The sequence below is a fragment of the Hyperolius riggenbachi genome, chromosome 6, assembly GCF_040937935.1.
Source record: "Hyperolius riggenbachi isolate aHypRig1 chromosome 6, aHypRig1.pri, whole genome shotgun sequence".
NCBI lineage: Eukaryota > Metazoa > Chordata > Amphibia > Anura > Hyperoliidae > Hyperolius > Hyperolius riggenbachi.
Window position 1 is genome coordinate 169,634,213 of NC_090651.1, and position 25,578 is coordinate 169,659,790.

Here is a 25,578-nt window from a genome sequence, read left to right on the forward strand (position 1 = left end):
GTATAAAACTTTAATTTCATCTGTCTCAGGTTTACTTTGTTACCCAGTAGTACTGTACTCTACATATGCACTCTTAACAGAGCTGCAGGGAATCCACTGAGAATGTTGTGCACATTGAACATAGAGGTGTTGTCTATCACCCATAAACCTGGTTCAGATTGTGCATGAAGAATGTGTAATAGAGGAAGAATCTCCTTATTCCCCTGAAGAGTACCTGCACATCACTCTTACATGTACCCACAGTTACACTGCTTAGGGCCTGATAGATGTTCTTTGTTCCGGCCTGTACCTTTTACAAGTACTCTTACCAAGGACTAGTTTTAGTCTATGACTAAAGGGAATAAATATGGCAGTCCCCATATCCTTCTCATTTCAGTTGTCTTTTAAAATTCCTAAGCGTTGGCAGTTAAGAGACGAATTTCATGTTACATACTTTCAATCAACAAGATTGTAATATGCAAATTAGAGGAGTCGGAGTCGAGGAGTCGGAGTCGGAGGAATCCTAAATGGAGGAGTCGAAGTCGGTGGATTTTTGTACCGACTCCACAGCCCTGTATTCTACTATTGGTCAGTGGTAATTCCAATACTTTACTATGGCTAAACCTAACCCTACTCTCACACAAGCTTCCTTCTACCGATGTCTAACCCTATCTGACCCCCCTTGCACACTCTAACCTACACCCCCTCCACATGATTCCTAACCCCTAATTGACCCCCTATCCATGCCTAACCCCCTTTGCAAACTCAAACATTATCGGCTATTAACAGCAATTTGGGCACCCAATAAAATATTGGGTAACTAGACTGCGGGCATTCAAGGCGACTGCTATTTTAGCCAGTGCCTCCAACGACCAAATTTCTGTTAATAGCTGATATTAATATGAGCACCTGTTCCTAGATAAACTCTCTAGAGCAACTGGAAATCACCAAGTAAGTAGCTGAGGATGTCCTTCAATGCAAGGAAACCATCAAAGCCTTTAAATGCAGATACAGAATTTTCCATAACCGCTGCCTGGGGTAGGATTTTTCAAATTGTAACCACTCTTACTGTAAAGAACAGCTTTCTATCTACACAGATGGCAAAACCTTTTTTCTTCCATATACAAATCATGTATCCTTTGTACAAGCCTACGGACACAAAGTTGATCTGTCAAGCTTTTGTGTTGCCCTCTGATGTACTGTATTTATATAGATACCAAAAGAGAAAAAAAACGAGAAAAAAATGCTTGGCACTAATCATAAGTGTTTATTGCCATCAATTTCAAGTGATATCAATCCATGGTAAACAATAACATGTGCATGAAGGATGATACTTTTGACAGGCAAGTGGGGGGTGTCGTGTATGGTTGTGGGAGCCGCTACGTGAACGGCCTGATGACCGTTTCACTTGGATAAGCTTCTTCTGAGGCTCTAAAGTGCACTCCACTGGATTTGGTATTTCTGCCTCTATTTGTTTTGACCTGCCTGACATTGTCCTGTCTCCTGCTCCTATAAAATGGATAGCAACTTTGACCTGTTTGCCACCTGTCTTGGCAGCTAGTATAGTGTCCTTGTTAGTCCGGTTGTCTGTCCTTCTCCTCTGTGTTTAACTATGCCTTGGCGACCAACTATTCACCACTGCAGACTCACCCGTTCTCTCTGTCACTGGCCCGTCACCCACTAGGGGTGGTGGTCTAATCACCCTTGTGGGACAATCTGGTAAAGATCACTAGCCACTAAGATTCAGCGCCTTGGGAGAATTCACGTCTATTACTAGTGTGGTGTCAGTGGTGACTGCTTCCTGTAATAGGGGTATTGGGAATTCTACATGATTCTTGCTCTTCTCAGTAACTAATTGTTACCTTGTTGTATCAAGAACTTAAATAAACTCCACAAAAGATTGTTCAAACCCTTATCTCACAATTTCACCTTGTTGCAGATTCTACTTTGGTGCAATTCCTCCTGATCCCGTGAAATAACCACTGGGTAGTTTTGTTAATTTGCTGTTTACAGTGGCAACAATCTGTTGCCGCATAAGCGTTGGCATCTGTGAGTTTAACCATTTCATATCATGGGCTGAAGGGAACGTGTACCTTTATAAAGGTCTTATTTGCACTAAAGGTACGCAAATAGGAGTTTTATAAATGTTTATATTGCAGGAAGTGGTTAAAAAAATTTCTGATGGCCAACCTATTAGCATTCCTAGAAATCTGTAGATCGAATGCTAGGTACACTCGATACAATTTTCTAATAGATTTACTGTCAGATCAATTACTTCCAACAGGTCTAATCTGATTTCCGATTTTTGTTTTTAACCAGTTCACCCCCAAGGGTTTTTATCCTAACGGACCAGAGCAATTTTCAGTTGTCAGCGCTCCTCCCTTTTATTCCCTAATAACTTTATTACTACTTATCACAAGAAAATGATCTATACCTCGTTTTTTTCGCCACCAATTAGGCTTTCTGTGGATAGTACATTTTGCTAAGAATTTTTTTATTCTAAATGCATTTTAATGAGAAAAACAGAAAAAAAAAAGAAAAAAAATCATTATTTCTCAGTGTTCAGCCTTTATAGTTTTAAAATTAAACATTCTCCTGTGGATAAAACAAACACGTTTTATTTGCCCAGTGGTCCCGATAATTAAACCGTTTAGATTATGTCCCTACCACAATGTATGGCGACAGTATATTATTTTGAAATATAAGTGGTTATTTTTCTGTTTGTTCTGGCCATAACTACAAGCCCCTATGTAATAAATTAAAATTAATTTTCCCCCATAAAATATAGAATAAAAAAAGCTGAGTCCCTAAGGCAACTATTTATTTATTTTTTTTAAGCTGATTTTTTTTTTTACAAGTGTTTTTTTTGGGGGGGAGGGTTGGAAGTGTAATTTTATTAATGATGTGTATATACTTGAAAATGTATGTATTTTGTAAGTGTAATATACTTTTTGGCCACAAGATGGCGCTGGTGAACACTCATAGGACGTGTTCACTTTTTTTTTTTTTTTTTTTGCACACTTTATTAAACTGTTACATTTCCTGTTTATGTGAATGGACGTAGCCGCTGTTCGCGGTCACGTCCATTCACTCCAGGCACTGCGATTGGGTAGAGGACTGTTCAGTCCTCTTCCCCAATCGCCCAGCACGGGATCCCGACGGTAATGGCGGCGGTAGCGGCGGACACACGGCGGTAGCAGCGGCGGGAATGCGCGACGTATTAAAACGTCATGTTGCTGTTAATAGAGGTAAGCATGACGTTTTAATACGTTAGGATGGCGGTAAATGGTTAAAGAGAACCAGAGACCAAGCACCCTCATGTATTTTATTACATTTATCAGTGGGAAGATGACAGTAAATACCTACCCTGCTTTTAGTTTCATTCTTATCTGCTTAATTAGTCTATTATCAGCTGTGATAAGAATCCCCGACTGGCTCAGTCTAGGTTTGACCTGGAATCATTAGAGCTGAGTCACTCTTCTGTGGAGTCTTTTCAAGCCCAAGCCTGCCACCTCCTGGCTCAGATTTCCTGCTTTGCATACTGAGAGCTGTGATGACATGGGAGGGGCTGCTGCTGCTGAGAGAGAATCTCTGAAACAGACAAGTGTGGCTGCAAGCCTGCAATATGATCTGTGTGCTCTGTGTGCTCTCAGCATAGATACTGAGGATGACTAAAGTTTCATTCCTATGAGAGAGACTTCCTACAGGCAGCTGCACATCATACCAAAATGAAAGCACACAGATGAAAGGCTCCAGCCTTTCTCATATAGCATAGATAGCAGCCTAGTCTCATATAGCCTAGACAGCACATCCAGAACAACTCATAACCCAGAAGCAGAAGGGATTTGAGCCGGCGGCCATATTTGATTTTTCCTGGAGCAATAATGGATAAAAACACTAAAAAAAGGCACACCAGAGCGGCGAAATTATCAGGTAGAGCATTTATTCTTTACAAGCTATCGACTGATATGTTTATTTTGTGTGAAACGTTCATCTCTGGTTCCCTTTAACAATTTTCCATAGAAGTGAATGGAAAATCAATAGAAAAATTGATCGGAAATCAGATCGGACCTGCCAGAAAATCAATCTGTCAGAACATTTTAGTGTGTACCTAGCATAAGGCGTGGGTAGCTATGCTCATGAGAGAAAAACAGTTGGTGAGGGAAGTGGTCAATTTACATGTATACAGTCATTAACCCTCTGCACTCGGCTGACATTATTTCTTTCAGTTTTTGTTAATTTTCTTTTGCCTAATTTTAGGGCTATCGTTACCAATTTTGTCTCATGTTCACTTTTAAAAAAGCTGTCCATACCATAGATTTTTCTTTAACCCAATACCACTTTGTGGTATGCATGTATAACACTTTATATACTCACATATAATCCAAATTTTGGGACCAAAAAGTGTCCCAAAAGTTGGGGGGTCGGCTTATATATGCTTATACATGAGTCAGGTGTGCTGGACCCCATATACAGTGCAGGCATTGGAAGCGTACCTGTATCTATAGTTACTGCTCCTCATTTCTGGCAGCCATCTTCTTGTTTCCCGTGCAGTTCTGTACTCACTACTTGAGGTCAGCTGTGAATACAGAGCTGCAAGGGAGATGCAAACATGGCTGCCTGGAACAGGAAGACAGTGAAGCCCTGGACCTCTAGCAGCAAGTACAGAGCTGGGAAGACAAGCATGCTTCCAATACACACTCTACATCCCAAACGGGGGGAGGGGGGGGGGGAGAGGCACTCTGCATCACATACAGGAGGAGTCACTCTGCATCACATAAGGGGGGAAACACTATGCATCACATACATGAGGGGAAGCTGGAAGTAACATGGAGGGGGGGGGGGGCTGCTAATGCCTGGTTGCAGGGGAAGGGGGGGGGGTTGGGGTTGGCCTATATATGAGATGGCTTATACACAAATATATACAGTATTATAAAGTAATAGCCTATACCCATACACTGCAGACAAACAGAGCTGGAATGATAACGGTATGCTTGACCATTTCTTGAACAAGTTTCTGAGCTGAGGACAAGAGTGGACACCTGTGTGACCTTGAAATTAGAAATCTACTGGGAGAAAAAAAAAGAAAATTGTATTCTATACTCTACCTTTACTACTATCAAAAGAAAGCAAAAAGCACTTTTTCTAACCACAAATATAATGGATTCTGCTGAGGCGCCAGCCAGACAAGCTTTCACTTTAGTACTGGAAATGTGGATAAAAGTTCTTTACTACTGTATCAGTATCAGATTCTGAATGAGCCCTATGCTGTTTGATCCATATCATAAGGGTTCTAGTCATGCAGGCAGATGTTGCCACAGTGCCATAGGCCTAAATATGGCAACTACTGTTATCTAGGATTTTTTTAAAGGAAACATCCAAGGAAGAAAAAAAAATGAGATCTACTTACCGGGGGCTTTATCCATGCTCTGGCAGCTGATATGTCCCTCGCCGCAGCTCTCCAGACAACGTGAGAGTGATTGACAGCGGCGCTCGTGCAGTCACAGTAGATCTGAAACGGAGGAGATCCCGGGAATCCAGGGCTGCAGCGAGGGTCACAGCGGCTGCCAGGGGCTGGAGGAAGCCCCGGGTAAGTAGATCTCATTTTTTTTTTCTATCTCCGATGCTTCCTTTTACTTTTACCTTAACCACTTGAGCACTGAGGAGTTTTTCCCCTTTACGACCAGAGCAATTTTCACCTTTCAGTGCTCCTCCCTTTCTTTCTCCAATAACTTAATCACGACTAATCACAACCAAATGATCTACATCTTTTTTTTTTGCCATCAATTAGGCTTTCTTTGGGAGGTACATTATGCTAAAATTATTTTATTCTAAATGCATTTTAATGGGAATAATAAGAAAAAAATGTCATAAAACCCACACATTTTATTTGCCCATCTGTCCTGATTATTGCAACGTTTAAAATATTCCCCTAGTACAATGCATCGCGCCAATATTATATTTGGAAATAAAGGTGCATTTTTTCAGTTTTGCTTCCACCGCTAATTACAATCCCATAAATTAACAAATAACAGTAATATACCCTCTTGACATGCGTATTAAAAAAAAAGTTCAGTCCCTAAATTAACTATTTATGTGTTTTTTTTAATGTCATTTTTAATTATATATATATATATATATATATATATATATATATATATATATACATACACAGTAAAGACCAAAAGTTTGGACACACCTTCTCATTCAAAGAGTTTTCTTTATTTTCATGACTATGAACATTGCAGATTCACACTGAAGGCATCCGAACTAATAATGAACACATGTGGAAGTATAGTACATAACCAAAAAGTGTGAAACAACTGAAAGTATGGCAAAATATTCTAGGTTCTTCAAAGTAGCCACCTTTTGCTTTGATTACTGCTTTGCACACACTTGGCATTCTCTTGATGAGCTTCAAGAGGTAGTCACCTGTGTTAATTCATAGTTTGGATGCCTTCAGTGTGAATCTACAATGTTCATAGTTATGAAGATAAAGAAAACTCTTTGAATGAGAAGGTGTGTATATATTTACAGTATATATATATATATATTTGGGTACTATGGGAGAGTGTGGGAGGGAAGGAGTTAATGTTACATGTTACATTGAGACATTGCGGCATAGGGAGATGTACTGGATCCAAATTCTGAAGACCTTAGTACCCATGGGGTTAAATGAGGTTCTTGAGAAAATCTTCTGATCCAACCTCCCACATAATTCTATAAAAACCTGATTTTTAGTACTCACAATTTTTTTTACTATTTTAATGGTCCTCTCTTTTACTTATTCAATTTATGATCTTAACTCCACCCATTTAATCTGTTTAATAATATTTTATATATTTTTTTATATATATTTTTATAATTTTTATAATTGCTATGTTAACTTGTGTTTGATTCCTATGTTGTTTTTATCAAATTCAGAGCACTTATTACAATTTTTCCAGCATTGCTATTTGCACATAACCTGGGCAATCATATATACGTTCACCACTAGATGGTGACACTGTTACCTGATTACCACAAAAAAATGGTGTTAATGTATATACTCTTCCAGTGTATTATGATATTTATTTTAAAATTTTTAACAACTAATACTGGATGTTAACTTGGCTGGGAATAGAACCAGGGACCCAGCACTTGCAGGGCGAGAGTGCTAGCCACTAGGCTACCGTGCTTTCTTAATGTCCATGTATGCATTCCTGCCTCATGACCACTTCCAGGTGTGCCTCTATTGACACACCTTGCTGACATGGCAGTTTTTGATTGGTTCATTAGGATCAATTAGTGCAACTACACTCCCTATATAAGCAGAGCCTCCTCATACATCTACACAGAGGCGCTCACTTCTGCATCTAGACCCATTTAGGTAAGTCACTCTTGCTGAGGTGTTGAAATTTTATTTTTATTTTTTTATATCAATATAGACTGTTAGCAATTTTTCTTGCAAGTTAGCTCTAGGGCCATAAAATAGTACTATATGTTATACTCACTAAACTGACTATCCTTTCATCTAGAAGCTGATGAACTTTAACATATCAATGGACAATTATGGAGATTTACTAAGTTTTGTTTACATTTTGGATTCTTGTGGATATTTTATGATTAATTAGATGCGATTTTTAGACATAGAGCGAGTTTTACTACACTGCGAACAAAAATGTTACAATTTTACCATGTCTTCTCATGTTTTTATACTGCGCCTTTACTTTAAGCTATTTCTATGGGTCATTATGTTTGTATATATTTCTGTTTGTTTTATAGTTATACTCCTGTTTGCCTGATGAAGCAGGACCACACCTGCGAAACGCGTTGCACTAAGTGGAGTTAAATAAAACGTTTTTTTGTATTGATATATTGTGACTCAATTGAGTTCTATATTTTTGAGGGAGGTAAGTCCACCTGAACATCCCCCTCTTTTAGACGGTTTTTAAACATTTTTATTCTACTCTGGCGCCTCTGTACACCAAGCCTTGCTGAAATCTTGATTCCACCCTTGGAGGAGGGGTGCTACCCCGTTTCCTATCTACAGAGAGCGACATCTTAATAACCTGAGTGGGGTCAGGTTCTAATACTCCCCCACCTGCATTTGAAGTGGTTGCCTATGGGTAACCCATGTTTGTGAGTATATCTTAATATTTTGCTTTAAACCACAACCAACTTAACAATACTTCACCATATTGGGCTCTCGATTTCTCTTTGTTCTTCCAAGCACAATTTTACATGTATGTGTGGATATTTATATTAAATCAAATGTATTTAGGTATAATTTTACTATTTGGCCACATTATTATCCTTGCTCATTATTTACGATTTGCGTATGCGAGTACGTGAATAGGAAGTAATGCGTGGCTGTGTTACTCCAGAAGATATAATGATGCAGGCATATCTCATTGATATTGGCGATGATTCACACAGGGACTTAAATTAATAAATGGGAACTGCATTCCCATTCATTCATCTCCCCGCTAACGGGCGGCAACTATTACTCCCACAGGAGCGAATGCGGGAGAGAGCGGCAGCCACCCACAGCAGAAGACGAGTATTTACGCCCCTGGGACTTCAAGTGACGTTTCCCAGGACGTACTATAGTTATACTGCACCTGCTGCAGTAAGTGGTTAAGATTCCTCATGTCTTCAAATGCCCAATCATTGTCTTTGGAATTCTGAGAGGAAGGACTTTCTCACCAAGGGCATTGGTCCCATTATTTGAAATCTTCTCTGAAAAGTGAAATCTCAGCTTAACTACCCAATATACAATAGGTTTTCTCCAAGGCTGCTGGCAGTAACCTTGCAGAGAACTCATCCTGCATGGTCTTCCATAGTCTCCTCCTTGTATGCTAGGCTACACAAAGAGGCATCCAGCACATCTATTTCCCACAAAAGAGAGGCAATTGTGGTAGGTGTGCATTAATCCAGAAGGTAGATGTTGGGACCTTCTGGATTTAATGCACACCTTGCTATGCCCCAGACTGCTGTAGGTGCAGACCAATAATCATGTCCAAGCTGACTCCTATTCATTTCTAAAGTACCTACAATGGGCAGAAGTATTAGGACCATGAAAAAGGTTGCCTAGAATTTCTACATCAGTCACTGAGAATGCAAGATGATTACCAGCCAGTTGTCATTCAAGGAAGGAGATACAAGCTGTAAAGGTGGAGCATGAACATATCTCACTGACCAAACCTTTGCTATAATATCCTTCAGCTGTCAGAGGATCGCAAACTGCAGTTTTTGTCCATGAAAAAACACTAATTACAAAAATGGGCAAATCTTGCACAGTTTGGCCCTGGATAACTGAAGGATTTGTTGCAACTGTAGCCTTCTGTCCTCTGTCATGCTGCCCCTACACTTTGGAACTCACTGCCACACCCAATCAGGACATCTCCACCCCTGGAAGAATTTAAGTCCAAACTGAAAAGCCACCTGTTTAGTCTGGCATTTATGAACACCTGACTTTTTCCTCTGTTATACAGTCTACTGTGCAACTATGTATTAACCTGAGACATATCTATGCACTTTAAGCCCTGTAGATTTTGAGTGCATGTTATTGTATTGTATATCTTATAAAACAGTATTCGCCAACCCCGTCCTCAAGGCCAACCAACACTGCATGTTTTGTATAAATCCACAGAGGTAGTTAATCAGCTCTGCTGCAGCACTAATTACCCCACCTGTGCATGTTTGTGGTTTCCTGCAGAACATGTACTGTTGGTGGGCCTTGAGAAGGGTTGGGGAACTCTGTTATAAAAGACACAGTTAACCACCCTGGCGTTCTGATTAAATCGCCAGGGTGGCTGCGGGAGGGTTTTTCTTTAAATAAAAAAAAAACTATTTCATGCAGCCAACTGAAAGTTGGCTGCATGAAAGCCCACTAGAGGGCGCTCCGGAGGCGATCTTCCGATCGCCTCCGGCGCCCAGAATAAACAAGGAAGGCCGCAATGAGCGGCCTTCCTTGTTTTGCTTACATCGTCGCCATAGCGACGAGCGGAGTGACGTCATCGACGTCAGCCGACGTCCTGACGTCAGCCGCCTCCGATCCAGCCCTTAGCGCTGGCCGGAACTTTTTGTTCCGGCTACGCTGGGCTCAGGCGGCTGGGGGGACCCTCTTTCGCCGCTGCTCGCGGCGAATCGCCGCAGAGCGGCGGCGATCAGGCAGCACACGCGGCTGGCAAAGTGCCAGCTGCGTGTGCTGCTTTTTATTTCATCAGAATCGGCCCAGCAGGGCCTGAGCGGCAGCCTCTGGCGGTGTTGGACGAGCTGAGCTCGTCCAGACCGCTCAGCAGGTTAAGGTAGCCATACACTGGTCGATTTGCCATCAGATTCGACCAACAGATAGATCCCTCTCTGATCGACTCTGATCAGAGAGGGATCGTATGGCTGCCTTTACTGCAAACAGATTGTGAATCAATTTCAGCCTGAAACCGATCACAATCTGCTGAGCTGCCGCTGTCGCCCCCCGCATACATTAACTGAAGCCTGGTCCCGGGCATCTTCTCTGCATCGGCTCCCGGCGGGCATCTTCTCCGCATCAGCTTCCGCATCCCGGCATCCGGCATAACTTTCTGTCACTCCAGTGACAGCGTAAGTTCAAATAGAGCGCCCTCTATTTGTACTTCCGCTGTCACTGCAGTGACACAGGAAGTTATGCTGAATGCCGGGATGCGGAAGCTGATGCGGAGAAGATGCCAGCCGGGAGGTGATGCGGAGAAGATCCCGGGAGCCAGTTTCAGGTAATGTATACCTGCGTCGGTCGTACGCCGCTAGCGATGCGCTCCTTACCCGCGGCGATCGACGGTAATTTTCCGCACGGCGCGATCGACGGGACCGATCTATTTCGTGACGAAATAGATCGAAAATTAGCGTGTTGCGTGAACGATTTGTCAGCAGATGCGATTCCAGTGATCGAATCTGCTGTCGATCGGCGGGAAATCGGGCCAGTGTATGGCCAGCTTTACTGTGAAACAAAAATTACACTTTATGTAATGATACCAAAGGTAATTTGCAGGGATAAAGCCTTAAATGATAATAGTGGCCCTTTAAAGCCCCACTTTAGACAATAATGTTTCAAGAAGATTTGTTTAGGCACTAAGTTCTACAACTGGTTTACGCTCCTGCATAAATTCCTTAATTAACTTGTGTGAAATAATTAACTAGTAAAATACCTAGACAGGAACTCATACAATAGCCAGTTCTGGCACCACGTACCAATCTTCTCAAAGAGATTAAGACTGTGTGATTTGAGTGCTTTTAGCTGTACGTTTTGGGTTAATGGGGTTGATTCACTTGGGCGTAACTAGACTTAATTGGGCCCCCCTGAAAAAATGATAGCATGGGGTCCCCAAACCCCATGAGGGAGTCGGCGAATGGCAGCACAGAGTGTTCGGCTGTGAAGCAGCGTCTAGAACAGGCATGGGCAAACTTGGCCCTCCAGCTGTTGAGGAACTACAAGTCCCACAATGCATTGCAGGAGTCTGACAGCCACAGTCATGACTCATAAAGGCAAATGCATTGTGGGATTTGTAGTTCCTTAACAGCTGAAGGGCCAAGTTTGCCCATGTCTGGTCTAGAAGCAGACATTTTTTTACAGCTACTCACTACTCTGCATGGCAGGAGGAGGTGGTAGGGACTTTTTTTTGAGCGAATGGGAAGGGTTTTTGTTTTTGCTAATTGGCTGCATTGTGAAGAGGAAGGAGGAGGGGCCCCTAAAGCCACTGGGACCCCTGCAATGGCAGGGTTTGCAGTGGTGATTGCTACGCCCATGGATTCACTAAAGTAAATAGCGTGAGCAACCTCTTGTTATTTGCGCTATTACATCAGCGCGCCTTAATGTTAAAGTCCCTTCCGTTGAAAGATCTATGACCTTCCACTTAGACAGAGATTTCGGACACTGATCAGGATGTTTCGCTCCAGAACTTCTTGGTAGTCTTTGTTACCTGCACAGTCTAGAGTAATCCCAAGCCAAACAGACAAAATGAGAACTAAAAATAACAAGAAACTTCCATGTTTCATAGGTAAGGTGTTCTTTTCTTTAAAAGCTTATTTTTTTGTGTGGACATAGAACTGATGTAATTTATCTGAAGTCCAAAGGATATTCTCTCAAATGCATTGTGGCATGTCAATACGCATTTTAGCAAATTCCATTTTATCGCTTATTTTTTTTAAAGAAAAAAACAAAAAACATTTTTCAACATTGGAGTGTTCCTGGGAATTCTTTCATTGTGGCCACTGTCACTCAAAAATTGATGGACGGTATGACAGGCACTGTTGGCATTTAGTTAATTATTTTACAGGCCGTTACCTTTTAAAAATGTTTTTAATTTTCTTTCTGATCTGGTCAGAAAACATTCTTTTTAACTTTCTCTGGTCCATGTTCAATCTGGGACATACAATGATACAAAACAGCAGAATAACTACTATTCTCTATTTAAAGGACATCCGTCACAATTAATATAAAAAAAATAAGGAAAATAAGGTGGATAAGGTAAACCGAAATAAAAAGCTAAAGAATTGTGTAATTAGAGTTTAAAGAAAAAAGATTTTAATTATTAGAAAGTCAATGTATGGTAACATTGACATCTGACAGGAGTGTTGACAGAACCAAGTGAAAAAGGAGTATGATCTAACTAATTTTTTCCCCCCACATAATTGAAGAGCTACCTACCTTTACTGTATGGTACATTGCCGTGTGCTCCTTATGTGCCATTATCACTGATTTTCCGTTATATTTTCCAACTTCTGCATGTACATGATGAAATCTGCGGGTTAAAGAGGGCATGTACATGGTGAAATCCATGTGACAGAGATTGCGTGTACATAATGGAAATTTTTTGGATAGAGAGGGCTTTGCAAACAGATGCGCGGCAGAGTTGCAGGAAGAGTTTTTCCTCCATTAAAAAAAACCTCAACTTCTACTTGTGCAGCTTTGCAAGACACTGATGGTAACTCACACAGTATAGGTGCAGCAAGGACGCTGGAGTCTTGTTGCCATGGCAATGACACACATACGCTCTGGACTCTGTTGAAAGAACGGCTGCCCTGCAAATATCGTCCGAATCCTCTCTAACCCGCAGAATTCCTCATGTACATGCAGCAGTTAGAGAATACAGTGGAACCTTGCTTTGTGAGCATAATTCGTTCTGGAAACTTGCTTGTAATTCAAAGCACTCTTATATCAAAGCAAACATAAGAATTGGAAACCCAAGTGATTCGTTCCACAATTCAAAAAAGTTATAGGAAAAAAAAACTATAAAATAAAAATGTAAACAAGACTTTCATTATATCTAACAGAATCATTGCTATATGTTGGCTCACCCCAACTTTTTGTGTGTGGCTTTAACAAGAAATGTATCCATCCAGAATCATTGCTATATGTTGGCTCACCCCAACTTTTTGTGTGTGGCTTTAACAAGAAATGTATCCATTGACAGTTACTTTTGCCTACTTTTGAGGATTACATGGAATTGACTTTGCAGTCTCTACACTCAGATTAAGCCCAATTAAGTACAATCCTGCAGTGCCAAAGGGAGAAGAACTATCGGCTCAGTTGTAATGATGTGACGCATGTATACTTTTTTGCTTGTATATCAAGACGTTGCTTGTATATCAAGTCAAAATTTTGCAATAATTTTTGCTTGTAGAGCAAAGCGCTCTTAAACCAAGTAACTCTCAATCCAAGGTTTTACTGTATAACAGAAAATCAGCGATAACAGCACATAAGGAGCACGCAGGAATGTACCATACAATAAAGGTAGGCAGCTGTTCAATTATGCAGGGAATTATTTTTTTTTGTTACATCATATGATCATTAAATCAGACGTCAATGTTATCACACATTGAACTTCTAATAATAATTGATTAAGACCTTTTCTTGTGGGTTACTGGTGAATGTGTCCGGTTTGTTGTAGAATGAATTGGTTAAAAAAATAATGTTAATACTGTACTGTACTTTTCACACATACATTGCATTCTTAGAGGAAGGAAAGTTTCAGTTATGTTATCACACCGATTTGAAGGTCAAAGGTTCAATTAATTTTATTAGTAGTCCACAATGCTCCAGGGGGTTCCCTTTCTCAAAGCACAATGCAGACAGATACATCCTCTGCTTTCTTGGTGACATACAACATGTAGGTATACATGGTACTACTGCTCTTTATTTTAATCACTTTTCAAAAACCATAAGGAACATTGTTTAATGAGTTGTACGGGAATCAATAAATGTGAGCAGGTTTGTAAATACCTTTTTTTTGGAAATACGTTTATAAGTATAGCTTTGTTCTTACTTGTTTGAAAAGATGTGCTACAGCATCACAGTAGGCTCTTCTTAATCCTGGCTCAGAGGGCACGTCTTTGAGTTTTCCCTCTGAAAAAGGATTGTACATGTGAATAACACCTTAAAGCACACAAGTTTCTTGTCACAGACAAATCAAATTCCTAAATATTTGCTATACAATCTGTATAAACATGTGATACCAATTCCTAAATTATTTTAAGGTGTTGTCAGATACTCACCTGAAGGATCCAGTGATGCAGCCGTTTTCGTCCCCACTGCCCAAGATGGGGCCATGCGGGTATGTCCTCTTAGGGACAGAGGACAGGTGCACGTCACCAGACCCCCACGCACCGCCTCTAGTTCTCTTTAAGATGGTAATGGATAACCACACCTTGTCCCCAATCTGAAACTCTGGACTCGCTCTCCTGTTCCTAACAATAATCTTCTTAGCCGTAGCATGGGATTGCTTAACCTTCCTAGCATTAAGGACAAGCAACTCATCCTGCTAAATGTTGCTGTTATCGGTAAGGACGAGTCATGCTCATCCATGCCGTGAGGGAGATTTAAAACTGCTCTGTGGCACCGGATTCACTTTTTTTTTTGCTTCCGTGGGCTCTGTGAGGAGAAGCAGAGAGCCAAGCTGCAGCGTCATGACCCCGAGGTCACTAAATACTAAAATGACTGATTGCTGGCCACAGAAGTGGCTGTAAGAGGCTCCCCCCGGATCAGGTAGTAGTTTTTTTTTTTTACCTTTATTCTTGGGCTCGGTATTGCTTTAGGGCTTCTATCACTAAAAAAGTGTTAAAGGGGAACTGAAGTAAGAGGTATACGGAGGCTGCCATATTTATTTCCTTTTAATCAATACCAGTTGCCTGGCAGCCCTGCTGGTCTATTTCTCTGCAGTAGTATCTGAATAACACCAGAAACAAGCATGCAGCTAGTCTTGTCAGATCTGACTTTAAAGTCTGAAACACCTGATCTGCTGCATGCTTGTTCAGGGGCTGTGGCTAATAGTATTAGAGGCAGAGGATCAGCAGGGCTGCCAGGCAACTGGTATTGCTTAAAAGGAAATAAACATGGCAACCTCCATATACATCTCTCTCCAGTTCCCCTTTAAGAGGCTGGATAAAGGTCTGAACGTGGTTTGCTTTTTCTATAACATAGGATTTTCCAGATTTCTCTGTCGAGTATTATCAAAACCTTGGCAAAAAAAGGCATTTTACATACCTGAAGATTTAATTTTGTGTCCAACTCGATTTGACCAACCAACAGGATGAATAAGAGGGCTATGCATATGACACCAAAAATCATTGTTAATTCCTCCGTCTTCATAAATAAGTCTCAGTCTTCCTCCAATTACTGCATCAACTACTGCTGTCCGCATGCAAGAAATGTCTGCCTTATCCACAACTTCTACCCTCATACCCTGTTTAAAAGGACACTTTAAGCTCTCAGCCATCTGCAAAACAGAAGACAGCAAGCAAAATATTGAGATAACAGAAGAAGTTTAAAAAAAAAATACAAACAAAAAACAGATAACATTACAAGATCAGGAAGTTTGGGAAGAGTACCCCAGTTCTGTGGAAGAGAAGGAACCAAAAAGTCCTCTATTATATGCACACAACTGCTTCTACTTCTGAACTATTTTCATTACCAATCAACAAGGTAAGGCATCAAGTATAGTGAGCAAATTAGAAAAAAAAAACATTTTTTTTTATACCCCTTAGCCAATGTGAATATCTGGAAACACTGGTTTCTGGCACATATTCAGCCTTAATAAAGCAAACAATGCCAATCACACATCGGTACTCTAAGTTCTGCAATCGTGAAGTACATTGTTAGCATCTCCTCCACAGTCAAGCCAGCACCATCTGTAATGTTATAGCTCTTTTATTAGTTAAAATAGCATGACAAGCATCTTCCACAGCAACAGCAGCGCTGTTTCGATCATCAGATCTTTCTCAAGCTGTATAAAGTAATGTCACACTGAACCAGCAAAAACTTGCCCTTAAATAACCCCTTCAGCATACCTTCACCAATCAGAGCCAAGTATCTGCAACCAATCAAAACGCAGAGGCAACAAGGCGACCACAGGGAAAACTACAGCCTCTAGTATTCAAATGTACATATCCCATAATAGTGCCTTCAAAGTTCCCGACTTCCTGCACCCTATGAGCGGACGCAGTAGGAAACCGCTCATATCCCATGTAAACTTTAGCCACTTCTCTTTGATGTATATGCGTGACGCTGACTTGGTTGCCAGGGACACGCTTGTTTGGTTGCTAGGGTAGCGTCAGATACGCCCCTCTGCTGCCAGAGTCCTGCCCACTCGATTGCGAAGAGAGGAGCATCGTATACACCCCCTGGCAGCGTGGGTCACATGACTATACGTCATGGTGACGTAGTCCAACTAGGAAGTGGCTTCTGTGGGGCTTGCACGCCAATACACACTGCGGGGAGAGCCAGGTAAGAGTGAATACGCAACTGCGCATATAATTTACATGGGATATGAGCGGTTTCCTACTGCGTCCGCTCATAGGGTGCAGGAAGTCGGGAACTTTGAAGGCACTATTATGGGATATGTAAATTTGAATACTAGAGGCTGTAGTTTTCCCTGTGGTCCGCCTTGCTGCCTCTTGATTGGTTGCAGATACTTGGCTCTGATTGGTGAAGGTATACTTAAGGGGTTATTTAAGGGCAAGTTTTTGCTGGTTCAGTGTGACATTACTTTATACAGCTTGAGAAAGATCTGATGATCGAAACAGCGCTGCTGTCGCTGTGGAAGATGCTTGTCATGCTATTTTAACTAATAAAAGAGCTATAACATTACAGATAGTGCTGGCTTGACTGTGGAGGAGTTGTTGGAACGTCTGGAGTGCAGAGACGCTGCAAGCCTGAGCACATCTATTTTCTTTCCCCTCCTTGGGTGCTTGCTTTACACTGATCTCTATCGCATTGCACTGCACTAGGGGCAGATAGCAACATGGAGGTGGATCATGAATGCACAAGTGAGATCTACTCATTCTCAGAGGAGGACACTAATCGCATCTTATCAGCAGCTACTAGGAGTAGTTCCTTTCTACAGAAACCTGATGAGAAATTAATTAAAAGGGATCTGGAGATCTGGAGCAAGACGTTGAATAATTATGAATTACATGCCGCAACATTGGCGGAATATCATCAACTAAAAAAGATCCCAAGATCACTGAGAGCACAGGTGGCGCCCATGATGTTTTTTCGAGAAAAGGATTTCTGTGGCGTTTGGGAACGTATATGGAATCGAGCGTCATTTGATGCGATGCTACACATGATAGACCGTATACAACGGGAAATCCCTAAGATTAAGGAGAAGATTGATGGATTTGATAAAAAACTTAGGGGTTTGCTTTCCCCAGCAGCAGCCCAAAATTACACTGATACTTTGAAAGAGAAAATGGAAAAATACAGAAATAATGTGGAAGATACTAAGAGATCTAAATATCATCGTGATCTATCTGACTATACTGATGGCTACGTGTATGTGTGGCAGAAAGAGGGGTTTAGCATCAAAAAGAGGGGACGCAATCCAATTCCCAAACGTGGAAAGGGACCCCGTCAACCTGCTGGCGACAACACATCTTCGTTTGATTTTTTTACCATCGTCAAGGGATTCCTCCCCAAACCCAACAAAAGGCCCAGAAGGAGAGGAGGAAAAAGGTACAAACAAAAAAGGCAGAAACAAGCCCGACAATGTGAGAGGGAGCAAGATGAATTTGCGACACAAGTTACAACGCAACAACAATTAGTAGTTAACCTATCACTTTACAATCTTACTGAAGCTGAAACGTGTGCTGAATCATGGTTTGGGCTTTTGTCCTACTTTTGGACCGGATTTTTTCAAAATCGATGTCGACCTGTGTCGTTTCTTTAGAAATATTAAACTAAAGCAATATTTTGCCTCTGTGCCTCCTTGGCCTGTCTCAAAGGAAGTTAGGGAAGAGCAAGAACTTGCATTGAAACCTTTGGGGTTGCGGAATAAAAGTGTGTTTAATCCCCCCAGTCATCCTGTGATAGGCATGTTTATTTCTAAAGTCAACATGGAGATGCACAATTTGGAAGCAGAATATAATAAGAGGGACTTCCATGTGACACCGAATTTGTCAAGTGGAGAACGTACGGCACTTAAGACACTATATGAAAATAAGTCTATTGTTGTGCGACCGGCCGACAAAGGGGGAGCAGTCGTGGTGCTGGATGCAGAGTATTATCGGCAAGACATTTTACAGCAACTTGCTCAAGAACTAGTATACAAGAAGGTGGAGATAGATCCTTTGTTTAAAATACAGAAAACCATAAAGACACTGGTTGATAATGCTGTGGAGAAAGAACTTGATCAAGAGTGTGCTAAATTTTTGATCAAAACTAATCCCAGGACCCCTATAATATATACTCTACCCAAGATCCACAAGAGTCTGACTGCTCCCCCTGGGAGACCAATTGTTTCAGGGGTGGACTCTGTATTTGTCCCCCTGGCTCAGTTCATAGATAATTGTAACCGATAGTCCAGTCCATTGATTCCTACGTGAAAGACACGAGTATGTTTATTGACAAATTAAATAACTTAATGGCAATTCCTTCAGAATGTTTGTTGGTGACACTTGATGTGGAGAGCCTCTACACCTTCATCCCACATGATGGGGGTGTAGAGGCGGTGGAGTGGTACTTGATGATGCATTCAGATTTGTCTGGTCCTCAGAGGGCCTTTGTGATTTCACTGCTGCGGGTTATTCTTCATGAGAATTACTTTCTCTTTGAAGGTCAGTTTCATGTACAGTGTAGAGGGACAGTGATGGGGTCGAATGTGGCCCCGTCCTATGCAAATTTTTTCATGGGCCAATTTGAGGAAGCATTTGTGTATAATAGTGCTCTTTTCCGCGCAGCATGCAAAATGCTGGTGGAGGTATATGGATGATGTGTTTTGCGTGTGGGCGGGGCCTCATTTGGCCCCTTATCGATTTTATTCTTGAGTTGAGGGACAAATGTCCATGTATTGTTTTGACCACACATGTGGCCACGGATGAGGTTTCTTTTTTGGATACTTTGGTGTACAGGTCTGGTGATCGGTTACTCACGGACCTGTACACCAAACCAACTGATCGTAATTCTCTACTTGAATATGATAGCTTTCATCCCAGGCATATCAAGGATAACACACCTGCTGGACAGATAGCTAGAGTTAAAAGACTAGTGGCAGATCCTCAGAAACGAATAGAGAGGGTTAAACAGATGCAGGATAAATTTGAGAAGAGAGGCTATCCAAGGGAGGTGCTCACTAGGCCAAGACAGTCTAGGAATAGAGGTTTGGTTGGCTCCAGAATTCCTCTAGTGACCACATATAATAGTTGGAGTGATCGTATTGGGATGGCTGTCAAAATCAAAAATTGGAAAATATTGCAGGAGGCCTTCCCTCACATTGAGGAGTTCAGACATCCACCTCTACTGTCTTATAGATGACCGCTTACAATTAGGGATAAGGTTATGAGTACTTTCAAACAGTCTAAAGAAAACAGTGTCAGGAGGGGCACCTACCCGTGTTTACATTGCCACATGTGTGGGTCGGTTAATAAAGGGGACTGCTTTACTCGTCCCTCTAGCGGTAAAATATTTTTATAAATGGTTACTACAATTGCGAGTCTTCTTTTGTTGTCTATTTTCTCAAGTGCCCCTGTGGTTTGGGGTATGTGGGACAGACGACACAACCCCTTAGGGATCGGATTTCATCACATAAGAGCGCAATAAGAAAGGGGGATGAGGATCAGGCAGTCTCCTGTCACTTTAAACAATGTGGTCACTCAGTGGCCCAATTGAGGGTACAAGTAATAGATCATGTCCCTTTAAGCCCTAGGAGGGGAGACCGACAGAGGATGTTACTTATGAAGGAGGCAGAGTGGATCCATAGATTGGGAACTTTGGGGAGGGGTGGCCTAAACAGGGAATACAATTTGCTACCATGTATATAGTTATGATGATGTGATTCAATATTGGTGTCTTCTATCTACAGGGTGATAGATTGTATTTTAATATTGTGCTTAACTGTTAATGTTTTTATTTTTATATTTAGGAGTTCCAGATATCTGCGGTCGGAAGACGTAGAGGCAGCTTTACTTCTATCCCTGTCTGTTAGAGCGGTGTGTGTTGGCCGGTGAGTTACCAACTTTAGCCACTTCTCTTTGATGTATATGCGTGACGCTGACTTGGTTGCCAGGGACACGCTTGTTTGGTTGCTAGGGTAGCGTCAGATACGCCCCTCTGCTGCCCACTCGATTGCGAAGAGAGGAGCATCGTATGCTCCTCGCTGTGTTGTGAACCACATGACGTTTTGGTTTTTGTAGATAGGATGCGGACTCTGTTATTCTTACAAGGTTACGTTTATCTAATTACTTAGGGAGCGTTGTATACGCCCCTTCGATATATGGATTACGGAATTGTACGTCATTGTGATGTGGTGTTTCTAGGAGGCGGCCTCCGCTTTACATGCGGAGATGCGTCTGTTTGGTTGCTAGGAGGGGAGCGCAGCATACGCCCCCTGGCAGCGTGGGTCACATGACTATACGTCATGGTGACGTAGTCCAACTAGGAAGTGGCTTCTGTGGGGCTTGCACACCAATACACACTGCGGGGAGAGCCAGGTAAGAGTGAATACGCAACTGCGCATATAATTTACATGGGATATGAGCGGTTTCCTACTGCGTCCGCTCATAGGGTGCAGGAAGTCAGGAACTTTGAAGGCACTATTATGGGATATGTAAATTTGAATACTAGAGGCTGTAGTTTTCCCTGTGGTCCGCCTTGCTGCCTCTGCGTTTTGATTGGTTGCAGATACTTGGCTCTGATTGGTGAAGGTATACTGAAGGGGTTATTTAAGGGCAAGTTTTTGCTGGTTCAGTGTGACATTACTTTATACAGCTTGAGAAAGATCTGATGATCGAAACAGCGCTGCTGTCGCTGTGGAAGATGCTTGTCATGCTATTTTAACTAATAAAAGAGCTATAAAATTACAGATGGTGCTGGCTTGACTGTGGAGGTTTGCTTTACACTGATTTCTAGTACATTGTTAGCATGACAGTGAGACGTGTCATAAATAATATCAAAAAGAGATAAAGGCCTCAGTGACAAACTTGCTTCAAGACTGCATATTTAAGTATATCAACAATAACAGGTTTATTAATACAATATATTTCCAAGATACATGCAAATTAAAAACAAGATTTAAAAAATCTCCATAGTCTGAGTATACGCAGACAGTCCCTATAATTCCAATTAATGTAGGTAATATAAAATATATATATATCTGAAATCACCATCAAGGGGCCAAAAAATGCTATATGTGATAATACACTATAGCAATAAAGTGCTGTGCAAATTAACCTGTCTAGAAGATGGCGCTGGACTAGCTGCCACGGCTCACAGAGCTCCCACAACCTCTCTCTCTTTTTAGTAGTTTTAAGGTAGTTTTTTTTTTTATTTAGTTTTGTTAGTTTGGTTATTTTTGTAGCAATAGTTTAGAAGATTTAAGTTTTTCATAGTAGGTTGCACTAGTAGGTTGTACTAGTAGTAGCCGCTGCGGTCTTGTACAATCTGTGCAAGGCAGCCACCTAACCATGGGGCAACGAACAGGCCTACCTCTACAGTGCCTCCTTGCCAAAGACCTGGAAGCCTCCCCGCCAGCAAGTCCTGTCCTCCAGCCGAAGAAGCTCCTCACACAGAGTGGACTCCGGGACGAATGTGACCCTCTTCACTACAGCAGAGAAGCCGGCTTCTCACAAATCGCCGGCAGACCACGCGGTAACGAGCGCAGCGACCGCGACATGCAAGAGACCTACTCCATTGAAAACCCGCAGGAAACTGCGATCCGCTCCTCCAGTGGCAAACAGCTGACCACCGCTGCAGCAGCTACTAGCGAACCCGCCGAAAGCCGCAATCTGCTCCCCTAGGGGTAGGCCCCCGAACCCCCTGCAACACGAGTACCCACCGGAGGCCGCGATCCACTCCACCAGAGGCCCAGCCACTCATCCCTTAGATATTCCACTCCACCGCCAACGGGACCACACACCGCAGCCAGGAATCCGCTACCACCACAGCTGACATCCGCATCCTGGCCCCTGCATTCCGCCCCCAACAGGCTCCCTCCCCCAGCAACCAGCTCCAAAGGCTCCATCCCCAACAACCACTAACACCAGGCCACTGCAACACGCAGCCTGCCCTCCCAACTCCAGGACCACACACAGCTATTCCAGGCTCCTGCACCCGATCTCGTACATCTTGGCACTACTTTTGTACCTCTTGCTAAACTGCCCCTGTTTTCTGGTTTCTCTTGGGCTCTGCCACCCCTGTTGCCCTGCTATCCTCTGCCCTGCTCCTCCACTGAACCTCACTCACCACTGCAAATTATTTTAGCTTGTGGCCCATGTTCCATGCTCGGGTTCCCCCTGTAGCTCTCTGCTTTTGTAATCCTTGCAGCCTCTGCCATATGCTTATTGAGAGGTCAGCGACAACCTTGATCCCGTCCTCCTGCTACTGAAGTGTATTGGCCCACACTGCTACTGCACTGTATTGGCCCACACAAAGGCAATCCACGCACAATGCCCTTGGCAACGGGGCCAAAGATCTACACCTATGCCTCCTGCGCCGCCTCACCACCCACACTCCTCCTTCACCAGAGCGCAGCTACTAGAATGGGAACAGAGCACAGTCCGGGTCCTTGAGGAAAGGCTCCTGTTCGACTCAGTCTAGAGCCATGCCCAGAAAATCCCCACCCCTCCACAATGGCCCTGCAGGAGCCAGCATAGGAGAGGCTGCCGAGCCAGTGCCAGAGTAAGGCTAAAGAGAAAGGGCCTGCGGTCAGCCATCCCCGCAGTCCTCCTGGCAAATGTCCACTCCCTCCCCAACAAGTTGGATGAGCTGAGACTCCAAGAGGGAACTCAGAGATAACACCCCAGTTTTCTGCTTCACAGAGACGTGGCTAAACAACGACATCCCCGAAAGTGCCCTGCATCTCCCAGGCTACAGCCTCTTTCGGGGCAGACCGCAACTATACCCTAGTGGGGAAAAGGAAAGGTGGCGGCATTTGTTTCTACATCAGCACTGCCTGGTGCACTAACCCCTCCATACTCGCCAGGAAATGCTGCAGGAACTTGAACTCATTCTTGTAAACTGCAGGCCAGCATACTCGCCCAGGGAATTCTCCTCCTATGTCTTTGCAGGAGTGTACATTCCACCTGATGCAGATGTCAGACTTCAACAGGGCCAACCTCCACCAGGAGCTACCTCGCTTCCACCAGCCTGTCACCTGTCCCACTAGAAATATCAACACTCTAGACCACTGCCATACCGTCCTGAAAGATGCGTACAAGGCCACCCCATGGGCAGCACTAGGCTCATCCGACCACTGCCTTATCCATCTGATACCCATGTAAAGAAGACGCTTGGAAACTACAAAACCAACCCTTAAGTCCACCAAAGTCTGGTCAGCTGGTGCCAAACTTCAACTCCAGGCCTGCTTTGACTGTACAGACTGGAAGGCACTGGAGGCACCGAACTTAGACGAATGGGCAGACAACGTTTCCTCATAAATCAGGTTTTGTGAGGACTATTGCATATCAACTAAAACGTTCAAACTCTACCCGAACGACAAACCATGGTTCTCTAATAAACTAAGGCAACTACGGAGAAATAAGGAAGTGCCGCACAAGTTAGACAACCAGGAGAACTACAGAAGTGCAAACAACATCCTTAACAGGGAGTTGAGAACTGCCAAAAGGTGCTACATGGCAAAACTAGAACAGAACCTCTCCTCAAAGGACTTACGGGCCGCGTGGAAGGGGCTTAAGGCTGCCACTGACTACAAGCCACCCCCTCAGCAGACAACTCCCAGCACTGAGCTCGCTGAGAGCCTCAGCGACTTCTACTGCAGGTTTGAGAACCAAGTGACACTCGCAAGACCTCCAGAGCCTCCTGCTCCCCCCCCCCACCACCACCACAAGGGTCCCGCAACCATGCCTACCCCCTCTGGTTGTAAAGAAAGACGAGATTCGGCAGCACCAGTTAGGGATAAATGCTCCGAAAGCCTTGGGCCCGGATGTCGTGTCACCAGCCTGTCTGAAAACATGCGCACAGCAACTTGCTCCCATCCTCTCCTCCATCTTCACCAGATCGCTGCAGGAAGGCAAAGTTCCGGCGTGTTTCAAGAGGTCCACCATCATCCCTGTCCCCAAAAAACAGGGTGTCTATGACCTCAACATTTTAGGCCTGTGGCTCTTACTTCTGTCATTCTGAAAACTTTTGAAAGCGTGGTGCTGCCCCTCCTAAAAACCTCCACAGAGGAGCTGCTGGATCCTTTCCAGTTTGCGTATAGAGCAAACAGGTCCACCAACAACGCCATAAACATCTGTCTGGAGCTGGTCAAGGACCACATGGATAGACCAGACTCATACGCCAGTATCCTCCTACTTGACTTTAGCTCGGGGTTAATACTATCAGCGCTCAAATTCTTCAGGGGAACCTTGCTGCCCTACCCTATGCCTGTGGATCCCAGACTTCCTGACCATCAGATCCCAGCCTGTTAAGCTAGGCCCCATCCACTCACAATCAAGGACCACCAACACAGGGGCCCCTCAAGGCTGTGTACTGTCACCATTTCTATTCTCTCTATACAGAAATAACTGCAGATCCACAGTAGACTCTGTCAAAGTTATCAAGTTTGCTGACGACACCACCATAGTTGGCCTCATCACCAAAGATGACGAGAAGGAGTACCGCCACAAGATTGAGAGAATTTGCCACTGCTGCATGGAGAATGGCCTGGTCCTTAATACTGCAAAAACTGTGGAGATGGTTGTAGACTTTAGAAAGCACACCCCACACCCACTTCGAATCCACATCGATGGCACGGAGATTGAATTAGTTCCCTGTGCACACCTCTTGGGCACTACCATCTCCAGTGATCTGACATGGAGGACCAACACCACCTCCACTCAGCAGAGGCTATTTTTTCTCCGCCAACTGAAGAAGTTCGGTATATCCCGCAAACTCCTGACGATTTTCTACTCTGCCACAATAGAATCTGTGCTCTGCTCACCAATTCTGGTCTGGTACGCTGGATCCTCCGCCAATGACAGGCGTAAACTACAAAGGATCATCAGATCAGCGGAGAGGATAACTGGGAAACCACTCCCCCCTCTGGATAACCTCTACAATAAGAGACTGCGTTCCAGAGCTTTGAGGATCGCCAACGACCCCACTCATCCCGGCTTTCGCTTCTTCAATCGGGTCCGTTCAGGCCGCAGGTT

At 43.2% G+C, this 25,578-nt stretch overlaps 1 protein-coding gene across 2 annotated transcripts in view; it reads right to left on the reverse strand.

Moving 5' to 3' along the window:
* L3MBTL2 (L3MBTL histone methyl-lysine binding protein 2) overlaps positions 1-25,578 on the reverse strand; it is a 336,131-nt gene that overhangs the window by 58,599 nt on the left and 251,954 nt on the right. For both annotated transcript variants that reach the window (XR_011022081.1, XM_068240208.1), the window contains exons 9-10: positions 15,479-15,710; positions 14,262-14,341 (exon numbers count right to left, since the gene is read on the reverse strand). Coding sequence is in view for 1 of the 2 variants with exons in the window: in XM_068240208.1 (XP_068096309.1) it covers positions 14,262-14,341; positions 15,479-15,710 (312 nt within the window). In the remaining variant the exon portion in view is untranslated. The remainder of the gene's footprint in view (positions 1-14,261; positions 14,342-15,478; positions 15,711-25,578) is intronic.